General features: G+C 37.3%; 1 protein-coding gene across 2 annotated transcripts in view; it reads right to left on the minus strand.

Moving 5' to 3' along the window:
- The window catches only part of SRBD1 (S1 RNA binding domain 1), a 122,359-nt gene extending 102,215 nt beyond the window's left edge, over positions 1-20,144 (minus strand). The window contains exons 1-11 of one of the 2 annotated variants that reach the window (XM_036381335.1): positions 19,806-20,144; positions 15,891-15,986; positions 14,566-14,642; positions 13,996-14,161; positions 12,724-13,074; positions 11,070-11,236; positions 9,798-9,915; positions 9,504-9,642; positions 6,565-6,661; positions 5,210-5,345; positions 39-142 (exon numbers count right to left, since the gene is read on the minus strand). In XM_036381335.1, coding sequence (XP_036237228.1) covers positions 39-142; positions 5,210-5,345; positions 6,565-6,661; positions 9,504-9,642; positions 9,798-9,915; positions 11,070-11,236; positions 12,724-13,074; positions 13,996-14,161; positions 14,566-14,642 — 1,355 coding nt within the window. In that variant the 5' untranslated portion in view covers positions 15,891-15,986; positions 19,806-20,144. Of the gene's footprint in view, positions 1-38; positions 143-5,209; positions 5,346-6,564; positions 6,662-9,503; positions 9,643-9,797; positions 9,916-11,069; positions 11,237-12,723; positions 13,075-13,995; positions 14,162-14,565; positions 14,643-15,890; positions 15,987-18,251; positions 18,324-19,805 lie in introns of those variants that run through there. The other variant, XM_036381336.2, reaches the window with a different exon arrangement.

Genomic DNA, 20,144 nt, shown 5'->3' on the forward strand with positions numbered 1-20,144 from the left:
AAAAAGAGATTTCTCTAAGAGTATGTATCCATGCAGACCTTTCATTGACACACCACCAACAGAATTCATTCTTCACCCCGTCAGGAATGTTGACCTTCACTGTCAGGATCTTCAGATTTTCCCCTCGGTTAATGGCCAGAATCTGAGTGCAAACATAAATGGCAGAGACAGATGACACACAAAATATCCAAAAGATAAACTTATCAACATTTGTGTACGCACTTGCTTGACATTCTGTAGCAAATCAGGATGGTGGTACAGTAAATCAGTTCACAAAGTACTAGAATGTACAGATAACATCCACAATTTAAACACAAATTAAATCATGCCATGGCATAACAAATACATTTTTCTTGGAGTCTGCAATCTTAGGATCCAGTTTAAGATTAAACACACTTATAATGCAAGACAGCATGAATTTTTGTGGTGGAATAATCTTATTTAATAACCCAAATTAAAACTCAAGAAATTAATTGAAGAGTGATTTCAATCAGAACTAGACCTCAGAAGTTTCTATGCTTCAGATTCCATTTTCTGCCCATTATTAATCCAAATTTTAAATAAGTTATGAATCACAACTTGTGACACAAAGGTGCTCAGCTTAATTTGAAAGAGGATGAAGTTAGTTATTCATGCCTAATTCACAAATAGCAGAAAAGGATGTAAACACTCACTCTCTTTACATTAACACTCCTGCCTCAAACCATATGCATGTACTTCTGAGTACTTACCTCCACAGTCAGGATCTAAAGCTAACTTGGTTGTATACAGGCTACCTCTACACAGAGTTAGTTCAATTTTAAATGGAAGACTATGACTCTACATTTAAAACCAGAACCACAACACAAGTGGCAGATCCTGGAGGATTCTGGTGGATAACTCCTAGTCTAATCTCACTGTGGGAAACTGAATATTCACCTTAATACTATGAAAACTCACTGACCAGCAGATTTTAGAAACAGAATAATATTCAGAAGCAAATAAAATGCACATCTTTAGATTTCATTTTTCCTTCTGAAGTATTTTAAAGTAGAAAAATACCAAAAAAAAAAAAGAAACCCACTCGAAGCTGACATTCCTGTATGACTTCACATGTTGCTGTATGTAGCAGGCCCTGAGCACTGTCACAACAGAGCATTCTGTGTCAATCATGAACTTTAATTCAATCACTAGCTAACTCAGACATGTCACATATGTTAAATACAATGGTTTAAAATGACTCCAGGACATAGTACCAATTTATATTCCTCAGCCTTACTGCTCCTGTGACATACCAGGCCTGACATATCATTGAACAACAAAGCTAATAATAAAGATTGCATGTGAAATATTATAGCATCTGGTACCTTGACTGCCAAACCAAATGTTTTCACGTAGAAATTAGAAAGACACATTTTAACAAATCAAATGCTTTCATGTTTATTCTGACTTTACTTTTTAAAAAGAGAGAAAGCTAAATGTCAAGTTAAAATGAAATCAAAGTGATGGTCACAACAGAGAATATATGTGATAGAATTATAATGTCATCATTCAGCATGCTGTCAGCAGGGTCAATATTTGCATCACATTTTGTTACCTGGCACTACATCTGCAGAATGTGTCAGTCACTTGAACTTAAACCAGCTGTTAATGCAGTCACTAATATTATTTATATTTTTTACTCTCAAACAATCTGCCTATCCTGTTCTAAGTGATACATTCAGAGAAGAATAATCATCCAATAAATGCTCAGTTAAGAATGGAATTATTTAATTTCACCCTCTAGTATAATAAAGCTCTTTTTCTTTAGTTTTTTAAAGTAACAGGTTAAAATCTGGCTATTCTAGTCACAAAGCAGTCTTCACTTCTGGAAAAAGACTGTTTTTATATGAGATTGGAACAGATCCAGGGCAAGGGTTGTTAGAAACAACATACATTTTTCAGAGAATGCAAGAACAACAATATGATCCAGTCACAAGATTCATCAAACCTTATTCTGTTTATCCTAAAAACACAACATGCTTCATTTTGCACAACTCTCTTATATGTTGCATATTGATTTAAACTCGCAGAATAAGTTCTGTATACTTTGCCAAGGGCTTTAAATTCCAATTCCTTTTTAAGTATGAGATTGAAAATAGAGCATTGGCCTCAAATGTTACACTTAATTCATGAATTCTTTTCCTCCCACTATTTCAGTCATCTCCAAATACAGGAAAGCAACCCCAAGGCGTACACAAACACTAAACTGTTTACAATTAGTCAAAAACTCAAATAAACTCTTGAAAGATTTTTTTTTCTTAGTTATGACTGTGTTGGTATTGCTTCTCAGCCATGTCCTAAGAGAGTCCAGTCAGGTTCTCCTTGCTGCCAAAGGAAGAAGCTGTGACTGAACCTCCCACTAGCAAAACGTTCCAGCTGGAAACACCCACAGGGTATCTGACCATGTCAAAATCTGGAGTCAGCTTTTAAAGCTGACTAAAACAAAGTTCTTTTCTCATTACAGTTTTAGTATTTTAACTTTTTCAAACAACCTGACTGCACACCAGTCCTGAATACTTCAGGACCCAAACAAGACAAAATGACATGTCTCAGAAAAGAAAATGACAGTGGCACAGGAAGTCACCCAGACCTGTAGCAGGACCAAGCTGCAGCACAGCTTACTGCACAGCACTTAAACTCACTGCAACACATGCTGCAAGGCACACTCACAGCTGCCAGGGCTTTGGTCACAAAGGCACAGCCTGTTTTCCTACAGGTGACATGCCAGGCTACTGTGCATCCCCTACACTCACATCTAAAGCCAGAGCAGAGTTAGGGTTGTACCAGGTCTTTAGGATCACTTGCACTTCCATACTCAGGTGATGACAAGTTTCAGTGCAGTATTTTATGGAGTCTTGTGTTTGCAACTCTAAAAAGAGGTGATTTAAAGCTGACTTCTGCCTAAAGGCATTCAGAACACTTGTCTGTATGCAGTCATGAAAGCAGTTGAGAAGGTCTTCAAAGCAGTAAGTTTTACAACTGTTCCTCAAACACACCTCTTTAACGTAAATTTCTTGGGGATTAGTAAATTATATAAATCACTCTGGGGTTCAGGCTTTCCTATATCTTTTCCAGGTATAAGCTTCTTTTAATAATCTTGAGCCAAACCAGAGAACTCCTTCTCTTGAAGACATCTTGAACTCTATTCTTAAAGAATATATTTTTGCCAGTTTTTAAATGCACAAAGGAACTATCTCTTCACAGTCTTAGGTGAAGGAAAAAATAAAGACTTATATATTGAAAAGGATGGTCATAACCCAAGAAAATAATGACATTAAAAAATGGCAATTTGCATCAGTAGGGGAATAAGGTCAAGCGACAAAGAAAAAGATGATGAGAAAGACTTTCAAAAGTACAATACCAGGGTTTGAGCTTAATGAAGAAAAGGCAGATAAAGAGGAAAAAAAACCCCAACTTTCTCCTTACTTCATTATCAAAATACAAAAGGGAGAAAGATAGAAACTGAGAAAAGAAGAAAGAACCCAGGAACCTAAAACAGACATGAAAAGTTACAGTATATTTACAATACAGATTTTACATGTTGCTTCAGAAACTGTCATAAAATACATTTTTTGCTCAACCAGTACAGAGAGCCCTGTCACACCTTGAACCTTTAAACCTCACTGAAGCACAAGCAACTCAGACTTCTACAATTCACAATACAGAAATATTCAATGTATTAGAATAGCTGATAGCAGAAATATACAGATAAAAGGCAGCATCTAAGTGTGCAAAACTATCCTGTGATTACAGGACTGCCAGCTGCAAAATCAGTGCTTATTCTTTTCTGAAGAGCCAGAATGGGTAAAGAAAGAGGTATTCAGATTAGCAGCAGGCACAGGAAAGAATAAACCAAAGCAGATTGAGCTAATTGTAACATCAAAGAGACAAACTAAGGGTACATCCTGGATAAAGAACAGTGCAGCCATATAATCAAAATGCTGACCAGGTTTGGGAAACACAGTTTTTAGCCCTCACTATAGCTAAGTAATAGTTTTCCTTAAGTAAAAAAGGATGCCTTGAACAAGAAGGCATCATACCATCAGCCCAGGAAACACTTATGCAACATCTATTGAGTGAACATCGTGGTATTCACCACTGTGAGAGCAGGTAAAACCAAACACTCCTTCCCAGCTCAAGAATTCCTCCAACAAAAAAGGACACAAAAGAATCCATATATCATAACATGATGAATCCACCAATCTTTGTCAGTGTCACCACAGTAGCCAATAGGTTGCTCTATTAACTTTTCCCAACATTCTTGAAAGAACTTTTCACCAGATAACTATCAATATAAGTACAGAAAATGTTCATAGTTATTACAAAGAGAAAAACCACAGCTACCTCTTTAAAAATCTATGCAAGAACAGCCTATGGAAATCAACAGTAGCTATTTAGTCTTTCACCTAATACCTTTCATATTGGAAAGGAGAAAAACAGCTTAAAAATTAGCCTATCCATGTTGTGAAATTTTTTGGTAATAAATTAATCCTTAATTAATTCAAAATGCACTGGTTCAAAACAGAAAACACAGAAAAAATGAGAGCATATCAGAGCCTTCTAAAGGAAAAGGACATTTCTGGTTAGAAGCATCTAAGTGGTCTGTCTTCTATGATATACAGTTTGTTTTGGGTTTGGGATTATCATTTGGTTTTTTCAATTGGTTTTTGTTGGGTTTGTTTTGTTGGTTTTTTTTAAGCTAGGTGATTGTAAATAAAACAAGAGACAATTCACTTGGTGATTAGTTATGAATTAGTGCAGAGGTCCTGACAGTTGCATTGAGTGCATCACACTTCTGCCTTTGAACTTCAGTAACAGGGGTAGCCTAGCTGTCAAGCCATCAGCTTCTCTCTGTTTGCTTCAGCCCTCCTTTCTTTATCTAGTTACATAAGTCTAAACTTGGGGCTTAGGATAACCGATGATGGTCCACTAAGGAAAAAAATGATGCCTTGCAAAACAAACTGATTTTTGGGGTACTAAAGAGCAGTCCTTTGCTCTGTTTCTTAAAACAGAGATCAAGAGCTTATTTCTGCATTTCAAGAATTTGAAAGCCTCTAATACCTCTGATAACTGCAAAGAAAAAGAAAGTATCTTTAGAATTAGTTTTAAGCAACACAATTCAAAAACAAAGCAACATTTACTACAGTTAAAATGCTAAGAAAAAAAACATTAAAATTTCAAGTTTTACCTGATGATGCTGAATATTCTTTATATTACAAGAAAACTCATGGTACAGCTGGAATTTATCAATATCTTTTTCATTTCCATTTTTGGATGACACTTTTGCCAATGTTGACTGGATGGAAATGTACCTTTGCTGGCATCTGAATAAAAGAAAATCAGATATTTATATCTATATCTATAAAAAAATTTATATTTATATATTATTATATAAATGTTTATATTTATATGTTTATTTATGTTTATGTTTTCGCATGAAGCTTGTAACAAGTTATTACTGCATAGATCAAATAAAAATTAAGCTTGGAGTCTGCTCAATTACAAGTGATGTTAACTCTAATTACCTGCAGAACTGGATGACATAACTTCATGCTGAGGTGACATAATGTGTACTGACTATCATACACCAAGAGAAGACATTCAAGCAGAAAAAGCTGCTCACAGCCCTTCTCCTCAAGGGAATGCAAACTCAAAAGCCACCACCTGCACTTCAGTTATGGGTTAAACTTCACATAACAAATTTTGGGAAGTTGCAAAAAAATGGCAGTCAATCCTGAATGCTCCTCGTGATTATCATACATACAACACAGTTCAGATGAACAGGATTCATCTGTAGAGCACTGAGTATTCAACTAAGGAATTTTCAGTGGTCAAAATAATGAAAGTGACAGTCAGGTAGTGACAGCACATCCCTTACAAAATTACCCCCCTCACTGAAATTGTCACACTGCTGTTTCAAAGCAACTCTGCATGTTCCTAAAGTGGTGCATGTTCTCTGATAACTCTCTTGCACACAGCAGACAAAATGAAGTGACTATTGCCTGTCACAACAACTCCCCAGACATGACAACACCTGAAGTCAGGTAATGTAAGAAAACTTAAATTCAGCTAACACAAATAAAGATCAGTAAGTCCTGCTTTAAAAAGAGTCATATTTGTTTGCCTTATTGGCTACCAATGCCAAAATCAACCATGACTGCACACTAGTTACACTGACTGGTGTCAGGTCAGCTGTTGGAGCAAGAGCTTCAGCAGATTCACTTCTAAAAAGTTATAGCTTGAAGAAAGCACAAAGAGGGAAAACTCCCTCATGGGTCAAGGGAGATCTGCTATTCACAGGGCAGAGCAAGAGTTTTTCATTCTTTGGGAGTTACAGCACCACACCATGCTCACAGCAGACTTCTACTGCACTGACAGCCAGAAGGGCTAATGAACATGCACAGGAATAGCCCTAAATCCATCTAAATCCATCTCACAGGAACACTGTTTTCACATCATTAACAAAAAGTTCTGTATCTGCCACTAGGAGACTGCACTGTACCATATAAGCAAGAAAGTTTAGAAAGTAAGAACGAAACTTACAATTTCCTGATGAAATCCAGTGTATCTTTATCTTTAGCAAATATGTCTGCTAAAATATGCTGCACTCCAGCCTCTACTTCCTGGATATTTGCAAGCCCTTAGAAGAAAAATAAGTATAGAATATGCAGTCATTATAATATACAGTTAATAATTACAGAAAAAACTAATAAAATTACTTCACACAACTGCACAAGTATTAAGAAAATATATGCAAGCTGAAAGGAAACTGATTAAAGGTATCTGACTGATTTGCAAAGATTTCAAGGAATCCTAATTCATTAAAATTTTTATCAACTAAAGCTTCCTTTCCAAATCTGAAATTATATTTTTAATGAGCCTAAAGTGACCAATGCATTATTCTACATCAAAATTATATTAAAATTAGAGAATTTTTTTCTTACTTGGATGCTAACAGATCTTGACATTTGGGACATAAATAGTGCAATAGTAAAATTGGATATTTAAATATAATTTTTGAAAAAATTAAATATAATTTTTGAGTTTTTAATAAAATGAGTAACTGCAGCAGAAGTCTACATATTTTGCTACTGGTATGAAAACTGCCTAAAAGTCTTTGCAGGTAATCCTGTCTTTTCTCTGTGGAATAGTTTTATATTTCCACTTTATTGTAGCAGGAGTTTGCGCAACAATACTTTTGAGGTCAGGGTACCATCAACCTTTCCTGTGAAACACTGAAGTTACAAAATGTCTTCAAGGACATGGAGCTATAAATCTTTTCATCTCTCTGGAGAAATAACAATCATTCAGTTAATTCCCAACACAGAACCCCTTCTTTCCTTCAAATGACCAAAAGAAGGAGGACATCATTCTCTTTAGCAAAGGGATGGAATTAGACCAGAAGCAGAGATAATGAAATAAAACAGACATCTTGTATTTTAATTTGATATATCTAGGTCTGCTTCTAACAAGAGTCAGTAATGAATGCCCCAGACCAAACAGCAAGAAGCTTAGAGCAGGCAGATGCAGCATTAACTGTCTCTGTCTCTGCAACACATGCTGCTGTTCACTCTGCTGTCTAATGGACAGCTTTATTTACACCATTTTAGCAGCTTGCACAGCTTGATCTATCCACTGAACCCAGAACCCTGCTTCTGATTAGGCTATAAAGTTACACACTATAAAAAAATTTATCTTGCCCCTTTTTAAGATGAGGAAGCTAAACTTCCCTGCCCGAAAAAAAAAAAAAAAGTGAGAATAAGAACACATTATTAAATGCCTAAACTTATCAGAAGTTGTAAATTTTGGATTCTTACATCTATGAGTTACTATTTCTTATGGTAGAAGTGATGTCAGAATACAAAGCTAAGGGAATCTGAAGACATGCATCATACTGAACACAGACTGAGGCACTCAAGTAGATTATTTGAACGAGACAGCATAGGCCCAAACAAGTCAGAATTTGAGAAATAATCAGAAAGTTCCCATTCAACAAGCACCACTCACACAGGCACTTTACTGTGTCCACCAGCACATGTTTGTGTAATTAGAGACATTTTTGACTATGCATACAACTGAAAAGAAGAACAAAGTTTTCTGGTTAGCCTGCTTCTTGAACTTTCCTATGTCAGGCCTTGAAACATGAACTGCTGTTTTGATTTCAGTTTATTTTTAGGATAAGTTGAAAAACACTGAGAATTTAAAAGAACCAAAATATTAAGATTTGATGAAAACTTTTCTGTACTGCAAATGGCTCATTCCTTAAAAAAAAAACAAAAAAAAAAAACCACTCTGATCTCAAGTTGTATATAAGCTGTCAAACTGGCTCCCAAAGTGATAAAAGTGACCCAGTTCATAGATGTATCTAACTTCTGATGCCTTTCAAAGGCAGACCATTATATAAACCTAAGCAGCATTATTTTTAGCACAGAATTGAAAATAGGTGTACTGTTTTCAAAAAACTAATGTTTATGGTGCAACAAACAGCACTTCCTTTTGAAAATACTCTAAATAATTTATCTGGAGTTTCACAGAGAAGATTTTTTTGACTCTTTAGATTGCACCACAATAGTCAGATATATGGCTACAATATTACTAAATACAATACTGCTGTATGAAGTAATGACATATGCTGAAATGCAGTAATTTAATAACCAGAATATTTGGTAACTGATTTTCATTGCAAAATTACCAGAATTTTATAAGTAATACTTAAATAAACTGAAGTGGGAAAAGTAAGAGCCAGCCTTACTAAGGAGGTTCAGTATCTTTTTGCTGAAATTCAAACAGTACATGTTGGGGCAAGGAAGAAGAGTAGTACATCTCTACTTTAACCTCATACAAAAGGTTGCAGCAATCTTCACATTTTATTGTCAGAGATTGCCCCCTACAGATCCACCCATAACTGCATTCACAAAGACACACAATTCTGCAATCTATACATAACAATCATGCTGTTAAAAGTTCTTGCTCAAATTACAGAAATTACATCTTCTCCAATCCCTACTGCCATTCAGACACAAACTCTCTCCTGCTCACTCGAAATCCCCTAGGCCAGTTTCCATTAAGATATGCTTTGCTGGGTGACATTTCCTTCTGCACAGACTATGAGCGTAAACCTCTTGTACAATCAGCACTGAATCTTCAGGAATACAAATAGAACAATGGAAAGGCCTCAGGTGTGTGCTGTGGTTCCCCCTCTCTTACCAATAGAAGGTAATGTCAATAGAAGGTCAATAGAAGGTCTCCAGATTTATGTCATTTCTTTACCACAGTTATTACTATTTGCAATACAAAGAGAGAAGAAAGGTTGAAGAGGAGACATTAAATGAGTTAATATGTTATCACATGTTGCTAAAAGCACTGCTGAATTTCAAGTAGTTGCCTAACTTCCAGCAACATCAGAACAATTAAAGTAATTTCCCTCTCAAAATATTTTCAGACATTTAGAACATTACTGGTCAAAGAAGCACAGCACTTACCTTTGGTATTGGGTCTAATGTAAGAAAAAAGATTGAGTTCCACAGGATTCTGCAGGAGGGAGAGAGCAGCAGGCTCTAATCCCAACTGTTTGGCCCTCTGGGCTTTGGTGCCTTTACTCCCAGTTTTATAAGGTGCAGACTAATAACAAAAAGAACAAACAAAAGAAAACCAGTTATTAAAAAGCAGCAAAGTATTTCAATTATGCTATGCACTTGATATTATGCACTATTCAGTAATGCAATAAAGATTACATTTAAACTAAGGTTGATCTAAAAAAGACTTAGAGTACTGACCACATGGTCTAATTCTTCCAAAGTTTTACAATTTAGCAATCCTTTTAAAAGGCAACTGGATAACTTTCCTTCTTTCTTCAACTTCCGTATCATTGTATGTGTCTTCTTTGCAACAGTACTAAAATGCAAGAGATTAGTGTTAACAGTTACATTTCACAGTGACCTCGTCTATTACAAGGCTGAAACCCCTGAAAATTTTCTCATGTTAACCTTCAACAAACCCAGTCGATAATTTAAAAGTTTCTAACCATTCTTCTCTCTTTTCAGGTAGTTCAAAACTGTATCAAAATATCCTGTGGTAGTTCTAAGAAAAATCATCAAGTAACACATAATAATTACTGCTCCACACATTTCTGTAATACTACTGGCCTGGAAGCCAAATAAAAAGGCCCTAGAATAAAACCACACTGATGATAGAAGATACAGATACAATTTACAGATATAATTCATATCAAAACAGTTCTGCAGCATCAAGTACAGGCTACCAGATTTAAATTCCTAGGTCGTCAGTAAGATACATGGGAGCAACCACAAGCAACAGAGATTTTGTTATTATTTAATACTTGTTAAGACAAGAACTGTCTCAGGCCACCTTCCCTCCTTGGAAAGGATCTCTTGGTAGGGGTTAGCAGGGAGTACGAGGAGGACACCAAGTTGACAGAAGAGCTGACCAGTCTGTTCCCTTGCCATCTCAAGAACACAGGGTCACTCAAAAGTAAGATGGAATGGAAAGCAGTCTCATCCATTGCCACAAGCTTTGCTGATCATTTCTTTCCTGCTGTGATCTGAGATAGTTTAACCTCATCTCCTGCTACACTCCAGTCTAAGAAGGGCTCTTCACTAGAAGCTTCCCTGATCCAAGCAGGGTGCCAAGGGTTCTTAATGATTCTTTTTCTAAGAGTGGAGCTTCCATCTCATCGTGCTACATATTTCCAGCAACTATTAACTACTCTTTAAGCACAAGTTTTTCTGTGCAGTTTTAATAAACTGCAAAGAACTTAAGATGTTAGTTTTTCTTTGGCAATCAATAACTCTAGATTTCTTGCTGCTTAGAGAAAACAAAAAAACAAATATCCAATCTCCAAAAAAACCTAACAAAACCCCAGATAGGTATCAAGCATAATTACCTCAGTTTTAAACTATTTTCTTTATTAGTTCCTTTACTTTATTAGTTGAAGTGTGTGCAAGGAGGTAGAACAAGGGACACAGGAGCAGCAGGCAGTTGGTTCTCACCTCCACCCAGGTCCCTTCCCGTGCTGTTACCTCACTTACCGTAGCTCCTCCAAGGTGTGCTGCACCTCCCGCAAGGCGTCGGCCTCCAGGTTATTGATGAGCTCCTTGCGGTACCGAGCAATGAAAGGAATCGTGTTTTCCTCTTGAAAGAGCCAAATTAAGTTCGCACACACCCATGGTTCAACGTTTGTTATTTCTGACAAGGCCTGTCAAAGGAGAGAAAAAAAACCCAAACACAACAACCAAACACATTTAAGAGAGATGGTAGATTGCTTTAAACAGCCTCTCATTCAGCATTCAAAACCACTCCCAGAACATTGCACTGGCCAGCAGACACTACTGTCCACCCCAAGACAGGATGTCAGGCATCCAGCCACCACACCCAGCATTTCACCAAAAATACAGCAAACAATGATTCCAGAAACTTGTAACCACAGTAAAAAATGCAAGAAGCAGTACCTCTTGGGAAGAAGAAAAAAAAAAAGAAAAAAAACAACCAAGGGAAAAAAAAAAATCAAACCAATAATATAAAACAAAGCAGAAACAGCAGTTTATGCTGTTATGTGTCTGTACAAAGCAACTCAGAAAACTTGGAATTTTTTTTTTAAGCCAACACTGACATATCTCATGGTTCAGCTAAACAAACAAAACCCACAAAGCCAGAGCTGATCCAAATCCCACTCAACCAGTAACAGGAAACTAGCAATACTACTGCCAGTGTCAAGACAAACCAAGCCTTGCAAAGTTAAACATGATTTTGTACAAATTGACCTTTCTAAAGTTATTGGGTATCAATATGGAATCACTGACACCCTATGCAAGCAGCTTATCTCAGTAACATTGTAACCATCAAGATCTGTTTGTATCTACCCCTAGGTAGAGGGCTGATACAAAAGCCTTTTAAAAGTTTCCTTCTGGAGCCTAAAAATGTAACACCTGCACAATCATATTCAGTCCTTTTAGAGCACACATAGGGATCAAATTCTCCATATGTATTTCCAGGAATATGTGAGAAAATCCACAAAATTTTACAGCTTTCTTAAGCAGACTGTACCTGAAGGATGATGAATACAATACATCCTATCTATTCCCATTCTATTCATATTAAAATCTTCCATGATCACACCCAGGCTTCCAGCACAAGAGCTATGCTAAAACTGCCTCCACCCCAATGGCTTCAAAGTTAAAACCCTACAAAAACAAAGATGATATCTCCCTTGTTATCTCCCTTGTTGTCACTGCTGTGTGAGGAATGCAAATCTCACTCCTTGACAGAACCATAAACTGATAAACACTCTCAAATGGGTCTCTGCAACTAAATGATCCACACTGACTAAATACTAAGTTGTAAAACTGCACACAAACATCCCAAATCTATCAGCATCCCTTCCTATGGGAGTTTCAGTTGTGTACATCCACCAAAAACCCCATGTGCTCATACAGTAGAACCACGCAAACTGTTACAGGCAAGCTTTGTTCTAAGGACACCCAAAGTCACAGATCTTAGAATGATGTAAAAGTTTGACATCTTAACAGTTACCAACCAACACCTATATTTTTAAATATTTTATGATAACCTAAGCAGAGGTTAAATGACAATTTCAGAGGACTGAAATTGTACGTTAAGATTGTAAGCACTAATTATGCAGGAAATAATTTCATTGGTACCTCAGAAAAGGAAAAAGTCTCATACCTGGACAATATCCCAGTTCATTTCAAATTCTTCTTTTATTTTCTTGCCTCCCAGATTTTTAACTGGCTTTCCTTCAGGACATGCATTCAACTTAATCTTTTTAGAGGGTGGTTCATCAAATGCAAACTCTTCCTCGCATTTCTCTTGTTTCACTACAGGAACACTTGTTGAGGGTTTTTCATCATTCACTAAACTGTTCTGGTTTCTCCCTTGGAATGAATTCATTTCCATTTTCTTAGGCACTTCTGGTGTTCGATTTAAACTTTTTGCTTTAGTGCCTGCATTTTCTTCCTTAGGTTTTAGAAGTTGCATTTTATTATCTTCTACAGGTGCAATAGGGTAGGATACATCCTGCCAGAAAGACATTAGAACCATATTAAGCACTGACTGTTACAAAGTGCTTCAACATTTCATTTCAACTCTAAAAAGACTTGCTACCAGATATCATTTTCCCAAGTAATGTCTCTGGCAGCAAAACACCAAGCCAGAAATCAAGTAACCCAAAATGTATCTTGCATGGAGGAAACAAAACAAACATAGCAGCCCTCTGATTAAGTTCAAATAAAATTGTCCTGCAAAGAATTTAATAGGACCTTCCTTCAGAAGACACTGACCTACAATCTTTGCCTCCATTCATGTCAACAAAACAGGAAACAGCAGGGCAGGGAAGCACTTCTGAGGTGTTAGGTTCCCAGCACGGGAACTGGAACTGGGATCTGGTCTGCCAAGATACAGTTTAACCTTGGACAAGCCACACCTTCTTTACTGACTTTCTGCAGAGATCATCCTCAGAAGTCAGAAGGATTGGCTTCTGTCATGATGTGATACAGAAGTATCTAATTTTCAATATAACTCTGTTCTATATTAATAATAAAACTGCAATCCTTACTGGGTTGAAAAGCCATGCAAGGAAATGTAAGAACAGGCTGCTTGTTTTTGTGATACCCAAACAGTGAAAAGGTAGAAGACAACAAAGTTGCAATACAAAAACCAGAGAGAACAGAGGCAATTTTTTATTTAAATTGTTGAAAGAGATCCAGGGAAAACCACATCCTATTATCATTGGCCAAAGTTTTCAAGGAGGACCTTTCGATCATGGACACTTCAATGCAAAACAAAGCCATGCTTATCCAACATAATGAACATTCACAGGAACAGTGGAATTTTATCAGCGGATGAAACTCGGGCAACCAACTCAACCAGAGTCAGAAAATCTGCTCATGCTACTTCCCAAGAGCAGCAATTAAATGTCTCTTGCTTATAGATACTCACCATTTCCTCTTTTATTGCTACCTTCTTGACCATTTTCCTGGCCACAGTTGATCGTGGAGCAGCAGCTTTTTTAGTTTTTGCCTCAGTTTTCACTGGCAAACGAGGTGTCCTGGCAACTTTGCTTTTTGGCTCCCATTCCTCCTCTTCCTCCTCCGATTCAGAGCTCCTGAAAAACAAATGAATCAACAATATTGTTTATGAGAAGAATAAAAAAAATACATAAATGAGCTAGTCTTGAGTGGTTTATGGCATGAAAGAAAGTGAACAGGAAAAATTAACAGAAAGGTAAAGAGACTCCACACTGCTGCAGAGCTAATGGCTTAAACAATCTACCAACTTCTATGATGTATACACACATTGTACACATGACTCTTTGGACAAATGGCAATTCACTTTCATCCTACCTTCATTATGAGCATGAAGAAGCCTAAGTAATCTGCATTTTATAACTGAAGTTTTGTGCATGAAAACTTTTTGATCAACTTCTTAGAAACTGATTATTGTTCTTATGCAAGTGCTCATGCCTAGCATAAACCTTTAAAAAAATCCTAAGGAAAGAAATGATCTTACGAATTAAGAAACAAAGGTAGTTCTTCTGATGTAGGGGCTTTGGCTACACATTTCACCCTCCTTGGTAGAGATGACATCTGAAACAGAGGAAACAAGAGAGAAACACAACATTTGGTTGAAGCTGTATTCTCACTGTCAAATGTGCCCTAATAATGTCTTCAGCAATCACAAAAGTTTCCTCTAGAGCAAGTTTGGTTTTCTCAGTAACCAAGAATTTAGGCCACAGCAGCACACATTCAACAATCTTGTCAAGTAAGCTAACAAACCAGCAGCATAACCTCTCAAACTACTTTTCTCTTCACATGGAGGTAATTATTTGGCTTGCATGTAAAGCTGTTCTAGCAAAAAGGTTACTGTTCTCTCATTTTATTGGGTGTCACATATAGTATGCCAGTCTTTCCTCCATCCATTTAAAAAGCATAGCAACTCAAATTAAAATCTAGTAAAGTGAGTTCACGTGTGGTTTTGATGGGACAGAACAAGGCAATTGTCCATTTTCAGCTAGATTTTTACATTTAAAGATTATCTGTTGCCTGTATGCACAATGAGAGCTATCATTTTGAATGAGCTGCACCTTGGAATATAGAAAGTGCATAAAACAACCACCAAAAGTAAAAAGGGGAGGCACATGCTTTCCCCTGACCCAAGATTCATACCTACAATAGCTGTATTTCAGTTAAACAGTTACAGAATTGATTGGGCCCATGAATTTCAATAATCATATTTAGCAGTCTTAGTTAAAAAATGTTAAGTATCCTCAAAATTTTATCTGCCAGAAAATCAAAATTTAAAAAACTTAAAAAGCAAAAAAATCTTTTAATTTATTTCAATTACTACAAAATGCAGAAGCATATTTTACCTATATCTGGTACAATTTCATAGTAATTCATATTTTTATACCTTGACCTTCGATCCAGCCTTACCACTGCAATGGGAACCTTTAAGTCCCATGTTTGCACAATACATACCAGATAAGCATTTTCCAAAGTGCCATTTAACTCAAGGGCAAAATGCCCTTTAATCCAACTTTATTCTGGCCTCTGTTCAAGCACTAGAACACACTTGTTATTAATGGCTTTCAGAAGTTTCTCTTGTAAAGCAGCACAAAAATTTAGATGACAATTTTCAGCACTGCAGTCAAAGAAGCAGTATTGAGGGTCACATCAAAAAGCACCATTGGCTCACTTGCAAAGCACCTTCTTGAGCTACAATCTTGGTCAACAACAGGCCAGTATTTCTGTGCTGTTTCATAATGTAACTGGCTGGAACACACATCTACCACAGAAAAACATAAATCCCCAAAGAATATGACAAATATTACTCACCTTATCAGCTTCCCAGGTGCCTATTCACTGACAGTTCTGAGACACCCCCAAGTTCATCCAGCTACTGCTTGCTCTGTGTTCCTTTGCTCTTAATACCTGCACAGTCAAAATCACAGTTCTGAATTAATTACTTATTTACTCTCATTACTTCAGAGACATGAAAATAATGTTTCCATTTTTATATCATACTTCAATGTGTGAATGGGAGATACCTAAATTGGAAATATTGGTGTTTAATATTTTTTGTAACATGCAAGCCAGATGGATCCCTGATCCACTCTTTTGTAGGTGCTGGGACACTTCATGTTTCTTTTCAGCTAATACAACTAGCTGGGTATTCTAGGAAAATGATCAGTTTTTAAACTCTCTAAGCAGCTTCTTCATGGGTAGCCATTAAATCACTGCAAGTAAGATGGAAAGCACCAATATACATGGTCTCTTACTTGAGGTCAGCATTGCCCCTAATGAGCAACACCACCCTAAATATCTCTATCAATTTGCAACACTCAGCATGGAGCATGAAAGTTCTGGAGCCTACCCAGAAGCCCAGGTAGAAGGAAAACCTCAACTAGAAGGTCCTTTTTTCTGCTAGTGTTTCCCTCCTCACCTCAAGTGGCTGAGGGTCTCAAAATATCTCAACATTTGTGTCATTACATTAAGTAAGATTATGGCAAGAATAATGCTCATTTTATAAAGTTAATTGCATTTCCTGACATCCAGTTCTGGTGACCTATCTAACTCTCCTTATCTGCAGAAGAATAGGAGATGAGCTCCTCAGTAATTCTCTATGACCAGCCAAGCTGTGGTCAGAAGTCAAAATGGAGTTCTACAGCTGAAAATAAAAGCCAACACCAAAAAAGCATATGTAAGATAAATATCAAGCATGGGGTATCGCAAGGGAAAACAAAACAAAAAAAATCATATTTCCACTTCAAGGTGGGGCTAAATTATAACCACCTCCCCTTTTCATAATGAATACAACAAACTAACTGTGCTTTCTATTTGTAGAAAAGAATCTTATCGCTACTACATATAGACTTTTTATTTACAAAAAAAAATTAATTGGAACCCACAAAAGTACTTCTTGTTTAATTTCAAATTGCCAGACAGCTGTCTGCTAAATTTTCCTCCTGATACGCCTGTGCTGGGGTGTGCAGACACCTACATTTAATGACTAAGAAAAACAGCCCTTCTGTGATTCACTGCGGAGGGGAAGGCAGGGAAGAGGATGAAAAAGAAACAAGCTTAAATGCCACTGATGATGAGAGATAACGAATACAGAAAGCAGCCTGGAGACAGTCCCTGAAGTAAAGCAGGAAGACTCAAGAAACAGGCAAACGCGAACACTGTTAAGTCCACATGGGGCATCTACAACAAACACTGACTGCTGCTCTGACAGTAAGCTACTGCCAGCTCCATGCTCCACTTCTGTGGGGATACAGTCTCCCACATCCCCTACCTCGACTGTTCAGGGAACTGGGAACAGCTTTATGCACCCTCCCACAGCATGCTGGCACCAAGCCAGCGAGAAGTTAGCCACTTATCTCCTATTATATTTTCCAGATAGACTGGTCTCAGTGAGAAAACTGCCTTTAACACTTCCTTCTCTGTCAGCTCCAGTTAACCATATTCCAGTATTCCATATTCCAGTGAGAGTTGGTTTCTACCCCAAGGAAAGAAATTATAGTCCCTTCCAAGTCCAGAAGAATCCCACAGCTGTGGAAGAGCCAATTACCAAACTGAAAAATTAAGAGTAACCTATTTATACCAGTCAGGTCATTTTCCCTTCCTGTGTCTGCATTCAGTTTTGCTGTACCTTGTCACAGATGTATCACAGACGTTCACAGTACTTGGTGTTTCCTTATCAGCTGAAGGAAGTAAACACACAGTATCCAGAATTGTGCACAAGTTATCCAGCCACTCTGGTTAGTATTTCCCCAGCTTGCCAATTGTCATATTCAACTTCAACATGCTCTGCTCTAGCAGCTCTTGTCACACCTGAGGCTAGTAAACATCTGTCCAGTAACCATCAGCTAACAGACCTTTTCTTATTTTATGTACACTGTCAGTAACCTTTTAATTTCTGACAATGCTGCTCTTTAAGAAAAACAGTTCTTATCTCACCAACAATTTTTTACTTCCATGAGCAAGCAACATGAGCTAGGCCCTGGAAACTTTGGCCTTGCACACAGATTTGAAATGAAGCAGCAGTCAGGAACTTAAGTAAGTTCCTGACTGCTGCTTCATTTCAAATCTGTGAACAGATTTGTAGATCTTTTGCTTCTTTAGGATAGGCTGAAACCTTAATGCTGAACCTTCACACTAGACCTTTGATCCTCTGTTCAAGGGAAACAAACTCACCTGCTTGTCCATGTCCCAAATGACAGCATGAAGCATCATTGCTTGAAACACACTCTTCCATCACTAAAGCATGGCTTCTCCACAAAACTCAGCAGTTATAGCATGTTCTTTGGAAGTACTTTCCAGGTAAAAATTAAAGAAATTCACAGAGCTATTATCCTATCCAGTGAAGAAGAGCTGAAACTATTTAAATCATTGCTACTGTAGATAAATATATCTGCTAGGTTCACTCTCCAAATAGTATGACATCAGTTTTGTTGCCAGTTATTTTGCTCCCACCACTTCTATCCTTTGCACTCAATGCAGAGCTCCACATCACAATTTGGATGGCTGCAGCACTTCTCCCTGCTTGTCAGCTACTCATTAAAATAAGGCTACTGTAGTTTGGGGTCAGGCTACACAAAGAATAAAGACTGGCCAAGTAGCTCTTATCCTTTACTGTACAGAATCTTAATATGAGTATGCACAAAACACACAGCAAGGAAATAATCATTTTTCTGGTCTCTCTCCCCAAATAGGTCTAGGCTGCACACAGAATATAAGTAGATTGAAGAGAAGAACAGTCTCTAAATGAGATTTAGATTGCCCCTTAACATAATAAGGTCTTTAAAACCTCAATCTCCCTATTCATGCAAAGGCACAATCCATTAAAAATAATTTTCTTATGTGAATCCAGGTGGCATAAGCAACTGTTTGCCAAAAGAGAAGTTTAATAACAGTTTAAAAGTAATTAGTTAAATTCTCACTCCCCACCACCATATGTCCAGCTCCCCCAAAAAACCCCTGCACTAGCACACACCCCTTAAAACTCTATCAGTGGAGCAGCGATTTTCAGATTCAAAAATAGCCCTAATAGATTTTCCTACCTGAAGGCACAGGATTAAAAAAAAAAAAAAAAAACAAAACACAACAACAAAACCCCAACAAACAAATAAACAACCCAAAATACCACTACCATCATAAATACACTTGGAAATTAATTTCATTTCAGTAACTGCAACAAGCCCTGTCCAGATGAAAAGCACACAGAAACTTCTGAATCCCTTTTCCAGTTAATTCAAAGCAACACATTCCTTACAAAACAGGGATCTCTCTATGCAGGAAGCTCCTCAAACTTTGCTCTACAGCCTTTGCTTTTCTGTCACAAATAAACCAGCAAGAATAATAGAATTTTTCAGTTTAACTTCTTCTTAAGTCTAACAATACTAGCCAAATCAGCATGTATAACATGAAGCACCTGGAGCAGGACAAAAAGAGCACTATACAAGTCCCATATGACAAGGGAATTTTGGACCATTCTAAGCACAATGGTCACTTCAATAAGTATAAGGAGAGTCTCAACAGGTTGATTTTGCTTGTCATTTTAAGATACCTTCACGGCAATAACATTCTAAGGAAAAGAAATATCAAAATGTGAGCATACAGTCAGCAACAATGGGAAAAGATGCTATGCAGACCAAGGGGACTTGTATGGAAATCTTTCTGTCTCTCCAGGTTTTTATCCTGCAGAGATAAGCCAGCTGAGTTGTACTTCCAAATATAAATCCAACTTACTGTAATCCTCTTGAGGTTAAAACCTTGGAGAACTCCCAGACACTTTTGCTCAGAGAAGCTAGTCCAGATTTCCAAGGACTTGTCCTGTACAAAGCCAGTCAGGCCTGCCTGAGGAAGGAGTTGCAGACACAATTTAGGATCCTCCAGCACTGACTGGAAAATTACAACCACAAAGAAACAGAGAGACATACAGGGTACACACATATACCAAAACAGTCCTCAAAGCTAATCAGAGAGGAAAAGGTGTAAGAAACAGTAAGAACAGCACCTTCTGTTTTTACTTACAGAAGTACCATCAAAAAGGCCAAGCACAAAGATTGTGCCCCTAGAAGGTGCATT

This window comes from Molothrus ater, chromosome 3 (assembly GCF_012460135.2).
Source record: "Molothrus ater isolate BHLD 08-10-18 breed brown headed cowbird chromosome 3, BPBGC_Mater_1.1, whole genome shotgun sequence".
Classification (NCBI taxonomy): Eukaryota; Metazoa; Chordata; class Aves; order Passeriformes; family Icteridae; genus Molothrus; species Molothrus ater.